Source organism: Ixodes scapularis, unplaced genomic scaffold (assembly GCF_016920785.2).
Source record: "Ixodes scapularis isolate PalLabHiFi unplaced genomic scaffold, ASM1692078v2 PGA_scaffold9__187_contigs__length_104089568, whole genome shotgun sequence".
Taxonomy (NCBI): Eukaryota; Metazoa; Arthropoda; class Arachnida; order Ixodida; family Ixodidae; genus Ixodes; species Ixodes scapularis.
In genome coordinates this window covers 88,865,935-88,873,425 of record NW_024609884.1, presented here as the reverse complement: position 1 = coordinate 88,873,425, position 7,491 = coordinate 88,865,935, and the positions used below count along the sequence as shown (strand labels likewise).

The following is a 7,491-nucleotide window of genomic DNA, read 5'->3' as shown; positions in this document are numbered from 1 at the left end:
CCACAGCCCAGTAAGGAAAGATGGCAGCATGCAGAAGACTTCCATTGGACATGTTCGCGCGCACTTGCCGGAGCGTCTTGTTTCGGTTTTGTTTCAATAATAGCGACAGGTGAACGTCGCACTGTCGCATTCATCTGTGATCCCAAAAGTGCCTCAGTCTCGATTCTAAAGAATAATCCTCGAAACAGTCAATAATGACTAAAACAAAAACATTTATGGTGCCATTTTAATTTGTCCTTCGTATAAAGTTACTTGAGAACTGGTCTTGTTTTTTTCTTTCATTTTTATTTGTTTTTATTACCATGTTATTTGTTACTCTATACTATTTCTTTGAAGTGTGTATTAATGGAGATAACAAAACATCGCAAAACACATATTTCGTGGAATCTACTAACGGATAAGAGATGGCGCTCAAATAGCTAACCGGAAGTCGCTTGAAGTATCCGCCGGTTGATTCAGCGCCATTCGCACCTTCGCACTTCTCGATAGGTGGCTACCAACCGCGAGTGCTCCTTGAGATATGGGTTTTCGCACTCTTAAAGTATCAAATTTTAATGAGTTTTCGTGATACTCTACGTGTGAGATTTCGCTTTTAATTTGGGCGGCTTGCCAGCCCGCAGGTCATCCTCGCTCCTATGGAGTTCGACGAGTATGAGAGTCTACCGACGGGTAGTGCGGTGACCCACATGCTTGCGGGTGCCGCTGCTGGAATCATGGAACACTGCGTTATGTACCCCCTGGACTCTGTCAAGGTAAATGTGGAATGATGAACGATGCCTGACATGAGGGCTATCCGACCAACCAATTTCCGTATTTTGACTGCTCTACCTGCGCCTCTGAAACCAACTCACGATCCGCTCTGTTTCCCCGAGAAATATGGTCATACACACGTTGGGGACTTAAAATGTATACTACATGTTTACCTGGGAGTGTTGTGCTTTCCCACGACATCTACTGATCCGGGAAAAAAAACTAGCCGACGACCTTGAGACCCTCCTTGCCGGTGCGAAGCGGTTACTCGAGGCCGTCTCGTTTCTTTTTGTATGGAGGACACAAGATAGCTTTCACGCGGGTTTTCTGCAATTCGCACCGCTTATGACATACAAGGCCGTGAATATTGTTAAGGTTGGCACGTCCTTGGTATGCCGCTTTCCAACCGCCAAGTGCACTGGCGGTAAGAGCGGAGCCGGTTCGTAAGTTTCGCCAAAAGCGCACCACTTGCTCTAGCAGTTCGATCATACAAGCAGCAAGTCGCTGGTTTAAAAAAAATTGTTCTAAATATCTAAAAAAAAATAGTTTCGAACAAGTAGAGGATTCGGCGCAGAAGTTAGGATACCGCTGTTGTAGTGCAAGTTACAGACAGCCCAAGTGAGACAGGTATTTTTTATACCTCTCGGTGCTCTGACCTCCCTGGTTCATTCACTGTCTACCAAAGCTCCTTCCCCGAGCGAGAGTTAATAGCAGAAGTGCTATTCCACAATCTTGGTGTTGAGTGTGCAGACGGAGTGTCTCTTGTTTGCAGACACGAATGCAAAGCCTTCGACCAAATCCGGGTGCCAGGTATCGCTCCATAGCAGATGCCTTCTACAAGATGGTGCGGTACGAAGGGGCCATGCGGCCCGTGCGGGGGATGAGTGCGGTGGTCATTGGTGCAGGACCGGCGCACGCCCTCTATTTTTCCTGCTACGAGAAGCTGAAGCGAATCATCAGTGGCACAGAGCATGGCACCAACAGCCCCATTTCTCAAGGTGCCTCCTGTCACATTTCTGAGGCAGTTGCTCACTTTGTACCAGGTCTGAACAAGAGGAATTCGGGTCGCCCATGAAAGTCAAGTGTCGGTACGAGCTGTAATTCCACCCCAAAATATATACTAGTGGCTCCGACAACTAACCAAATTTAGAAAAGACAAAGGAGAAATTAACGAGAGAAAAATCCTCCGGGGAAATCGTCCTCGGTGCTCCCAAGGTGTAGCGGACGAAACAGCCGTGTCGAACTTCTGCCCTAGTCCTTGCGGCGTATCATGTTGGTTAGCCATCACGACTTGAATTGGCAGACTACTCGTTAGTGCCTCATTTCTTGCTCCCTAATGTTGTCAAGTTCGATGCCATTTTGAACCAGTGTTCAGTCTTCTATTGAGACAGGTATGCCTCAGGCTGAAATTATAGCGTGAACCATTGCATGTTTCAAATGTGACACCTTGTAGAACCGTGAGGAAGAATGCACACTGAGAGGAAGTGTCCAGGCTTCTGTGAGGCTACTTTGCAAACATATCTACTAAGCATAAGGGATTTGTTTTAGTGGGTCTTGTATTACAATAATCTGTTGGGATAAGGATATCTGGTTTAGGATGAGCTGTTATCAGCAGCAGCAAGTATTAGTATAAATTATGGTATGTCCAGTACTTTGGAAGTCAAGTTAATGGAAGATGGACGAGGACAGTGCACTGCAAGACAAGCTGATGGGTTCAACCTTCCTCAAGAAGCAGCTATTTTCGGAGGCTGTATTTGAGTGTGTGAGAGATAGATAACTGAAAAGTGTAGGTGGGCATGTGGTAGATATTGTACGAGAGCCGAGTAACTCTGAGACCTTGACCCCCGCAGGCTTGGCTGGATGTTTGGCCACTGTGATGCATGACAGCATCATGAACCCTGCCGAAGGTGAGTTCCAATAAGAGCCCCTACCGCCCTTTTGCCTAACAACCTGCGTGGTTTTGTTCCAGTGGTGAAGCAACGCATGCAGATGTACAACAGCCAGTTTAAGCGCTGCAGCGAGTGCTTCTTTTACGTCTGGCGACAAGAGGGCGGCCACGCCTTCTACCGCAGCTTCACGACGCAGCTCTCGATGAACATTCCCTTCCAGTGCGTTCATTTCGTCACCTACGAGTTTGTGCAGGTGTTGACCAATAAGGAGCGTACCTACAACCCCGTGGCACACATGGTGTCCGGGGGCATTGCGGGTGCCTTTGCGGCAGCCGTCACGACACCCTTGGACGTCTGCAAAACCCTGCTCAACACGCAGGAGTCTTCCCTCCTCAGGAACACGCACCAGTCTCAGATCAGTGGCTTGGTGAATGCGGCAACCACCATCTACAGCTGCTGCGGCCTCAAGGGATACTTCCGGGTGAGGCTTTGTCTGGCACCAGCCTTTCGGTTCCTTTGAAAGCCTCTGTACGTGGACGTTGTTGCTTTTAGAGCTCAGCTCTTAGGCGCCCGTTTCCAGCTTGAGCGGCGTCGCCGTCGGCGTCGGCATAACCGCGCGGTGCATTATGGGAAATGTCCCATAATGCAACGCGCGAGACTCGTGGCGTCACGAGGATCACGTGATGTCACTAGGGTCACGTGACTTGACTAGGGTCACTTGACGTCACGAGGGTCACTTGACATCACAAGGGTAACGTGATGTCACGTGGCGTCACTAAACCCAGGTGACGTCCCGAGGGTCACGTGACGTCACGTCACGCGTTGCATCATGGGAAACGTCCCTTGATGCAACATGTGGGGAAGAGGAGGAGGGAGGGGTGGAGAAGGGGAGGAGGAAGAGGGGGAGGACAGGAGGAGGAGTAGCATACCCTCCCCTCAGTACCCCTCCTCCTCCTCAAGAGCTGCGCTCTAATTCGGTGTTACAGGAAGTTGTAAACCTCATTTTTTTTACTTTTCATAATTGAGAAAATTGTAAATATCACTTCTCATTAAAGCTAAATTCTAGAGAATCTGCAGTAAAAAAGGTGGCCCAAAAAACATTCTTAGAAAAACAAAATCATCATTTAAGCGATTTTTGAGGAGAAAAAAAATGGTTAAGAAGGAAAGAGCACCTGGAGTAGTGCCTATGTTCGTTATAGAGCCACTGCATTATATTTGTTATTCACTCAGTGTTTGTGCATATTTTGAGCCGACCTGTTTTTATTACTAACCTCTCAAATTGTCTTTTCTGTTTATATGCTGCACTTCCTTAATTAAAGGGGGGGACACTGGCTAGAGATTTAACTTCTGAACTACTCAAGTGATCAGAATGATATTTGCAGGGGATATTTAACATCAGATGTATGTGTATTGTGCAAACCTTCAGCTCTCTCAATTTTACATACCTGCAGATGTGTCACTCTTTGTTAAGAAATCTATGCTATGCAAATGAAGCTATTAAGCACCATTTTGACTGCTTGAATATAAAGTGGGGGATGTGAGACTTTGGGCTATGTAGTTTTTATAACTCAAATGTGGATATTTCAGGAAGGGTTATTACCTCAAAAATATCAGATGCATATCTGTCCTATGTCAATTTTTGAAAACATTGTTTTTTTTTCTCAATGAGGACTTCAACTTAAAACAAAATAAAGTAGATAGCCTGATTCCCCAGTAAATTTCAGTTAAAAAAAAAATTTTTGATTGTGGTATCAGAATACTTTTACTTTCGAACAAAAGATTTCTTCGTTTGAAATTTGCAGCAAAAAGTGGAACTGAGAAAAATGCATTCAAACATTGAACTCCTTTACTTTATTACTGCCTCACAATGTGTTGAAAATATTTTCTAGCAACATAATTATTTGGCGTATGGTTACCAAATTTAGTGTAAGGGTGTATAATTAGTTTCGAAAACCTCAAGCTTGAACAGGGTGTGCACATGTCTTTGAATTCCTTAAAAACTCTTGAATTAAAAAATTGGGTTTTCAAGGCCCTTGAAAATCCTGGATTTTTTTTGCTAGACCTTGAAAACCCTTGAATTTGAAAATTTGGCTTGCTGGGCCCTTGAAAGCCCTGGAGTTTTTGGCTAGACCTTGAAAATTCGTGAATGGCTATTTATAATAGCAAATGCGGGTATCTATTGTACATTTTTGTTATGCTTATTGATTTTTTTTTTTTTTTTTTCGTTTTGGTCTAAGTTATTTCAATTTGGTTTGATTTAGCTGATGTTCATTGGATGGTTGACCACATTGGAGCAGATCCGAATCCAAACTGATCCGGGAATGCTTTGCGCTGTGTCAACGTTACTAGATTACCTCGGTTGTGGAACTCCCTGCCACCCATCGAACTGTGTGTTCCATAGACTACAGTGGAACGCCATCTAGACGCTGCGCTTCGAAACATACGCATCCCATAGTAACACTGTAGTTACCAAAGCAGCCATCCGGTGCGTCGAACGACGGGAGGCGAGTCGTGGTGGAGGGGGGGGGGGGGGGGGGGGGGGGGCAGGGGTGGTATTGCTCGTGCATGCAGAGTCTATGAGCAGTTCCGGAACTCAGCTAATCTGATAACGTTCCGCACTGTTTCCGCCATTGGCCTCGTGTTTTGTCGTCGGTCGTAGGAAAATGCCCGGCAAAAGCAAGTTTCAAGGTGCGTGGCTCTGCAGTGATGAATATAAGGACTGGGTGGCGCCAGATACGACAAATCAGCATCGTGCAAGATGCAAGATGTGCAGAAAAACCTGTAATGTCGCTGCCATGGGCGAGTCTGCGTTGAAGAGCCATATGAAGAACGCGAAACTTGCCGGCATCATGAAGATCGCTCGGTGCAAAATTACCTGGCTCTGGGCACAAGTGAACAAACCACTTTCCCGCCTCCATTGCAGTTGCCAAACCTAAACCCTGCTTGCAGTTGGTGTTGTTGGTGACAAATGCGTTGGTGACAGTTGAGTTGGTGACAAACGCCGAAGTGTTGTGGACTCTGAAGGTCGTCACATCCCACTGTTAGGTCCTAGAAAATACTCCTACAAGACCTTGAAATTCCTTGAATATCTTTCTTTAAATCCTGTAAAAACCCTGACAAAAATGAATTAAAAAAAAAAAATTGAAATTTAGGCTTATGTCCTTTTTTTTATTAAGCTTGCAGAATGCTGAATAGTGTAACACACCACAAATTGAATGCACGATTAATGCACATCCCTTCTGCTTGCTCTTAGACACTTCTTAATCGAAGGAAATGCTACCATTTTCAGCGGTCCCCATTTGGGTAGAAATTGAATGAGAAAAGGAGATAAGAGCGTGTGGGGACGTCAGGATACTGACCTCTTGTTAGAGTGATTAGTAGGTAGACGCAAAGCTAGCTGCCTCTACTCGCTGGTCGAACGCATTCAAAGAGGGACTAGAGACGAAGGCAGCCAGCTTTGCGTCCATTCATTGATTCTAACGAGAGCTCAGTGTTCTGATGTCCCTGCATGCTTTCGTCTTCTCTTTCTCAATTTCAACCCATATTGTGCTAGCCAGATCCTGCTTGCGCATCACTGCTCACATCTCGCATACATCTCCCCTCCCTAAATTTGGAAACTACTTGAAGCGTGCGTGCTAACGTGTTCCTTTCTCGGCGCAGGGCTTGAACGCCAGGGTGCTGTTCCAGATGCCTGCAACAGCCATCTCCTGGTCCGTCTATGAATTCTTCAAGGCCAGCCTGAATTCGAGAGAAAGGGAGTTTAGCCCAGCAACGAGTATCGACACAGCCGTGGCGGGCGTCTCGATAGCCAGGCCGAGCATGTAGACTGCAAGCGAGGCTTTCCTTCGGAGCAGCTCTCCATATGGCAGCCTACGATCCAGAGGGCCACACATTGCCGCGGCTCAGCGAATGGCAACAACTAGTCGGGCCACAGTGCAGCTCAGAGGCCTCGTGATACTCCAAGCGCTTGCTAGCAGGTCGCTGGCAACAGACCTCCAGCAATTGGCATAACCGGCGTCTTTCAGGAGGCCTCTGGCATCCGCTGGCTCGGGCTGCAGCCCCAAGACCTCGGGTGGAATCGCTCTGGGCTGTGCCCCTCCACTCGATGAGTGTTGGTCACCAGTTATCCCAGTGTCTGGTTCTTCACGTTGTCGTGCACGCTTTGTTGACGGGAAAGGAAAAGACTACAGGACTTTGGAGTGTGTTGAGCAGAAATAAATGTGACGCAGTAGTTGATTTTTATAAACGCTTCTCCTATTGTTCCTCAACTTTAGTCCGTCCTTGCTGTCGAGTGGCTTATGTTCTTGCGTTAACCTCGCGAGAAAACTGTGCCTATGGAAAGTACTAAATTGCTTCTATACACTGTTTCAGCATAACTTTGCAAAGGGCAAAAGCCCCTGTGAGCCGATCGGCTCACAGGGGCTTTTGCCGACCGGCCAGGCAGTCAAGTTTGCTTTGACATCTTGGGTGAATTCTCGCAACTCGGAGACAACCTGTGGCCGCACTCGTTGACCCTGAGCTCAACCTTTCGAGTGTCCCGCGCCTAACTCCAACGCGCACTTGTGTCCAGTCATTGGGTGGCCCGCCCAAAGTTGCCCTTTTTGACCATCAGCCGCACTGACTAGTGGCCGACCGAGGCGCCTTGAGTGCACTGCCCTGGGGCTCTGGGGTAAAGTATGCTCTGCGCAAAAGTGTGCTCCGACAGCACACTGCTACAAGCCTCGCCCCTATGCTCCGCTTTGGCTCGCCATAGTCATGGCTAATTTGGTGTTTGCCAAGTTGTGTCAAGGCACAACGCATACAACGGGCGAGATGGCAACATACTGTTGCAGCTAATGCTTTCATGTCACAA

At 47.1% G+C, this 7,491-nt stretch overlaps 1 protein-coding gene across 1 annotated transcript; it reads left to right on the top strand.

Annotated features, from left to right (window-relative positions):
* The first annotated feature begins 459 nt into the window (after nucleotides 1-459).
* LOC115328036 (mitoferrin-1) lies at nucleotides 460-6,885 on the top strand. Its single transcript, XM_042287156.1, is given in 7 exon segments — nucleotides 460-752; nucleotides 1,523-1,538; nucleotides 1,541-1,594; nucleotides 1,656-1,748; nucleotides 2,601-2,657; nucleotides 2,720-3,120; nucleotides 6,300-6,885. Coding segments are annotated over 7 exon segments (903 nt in total). The 5' UTR covers nucleotides 460-635; the 3' UTR covers nucleotides 6,465-6,885.
* The last annotated feature ends 606 nt before the right edge of the window (nucleotides 6,886-7,491 follow it).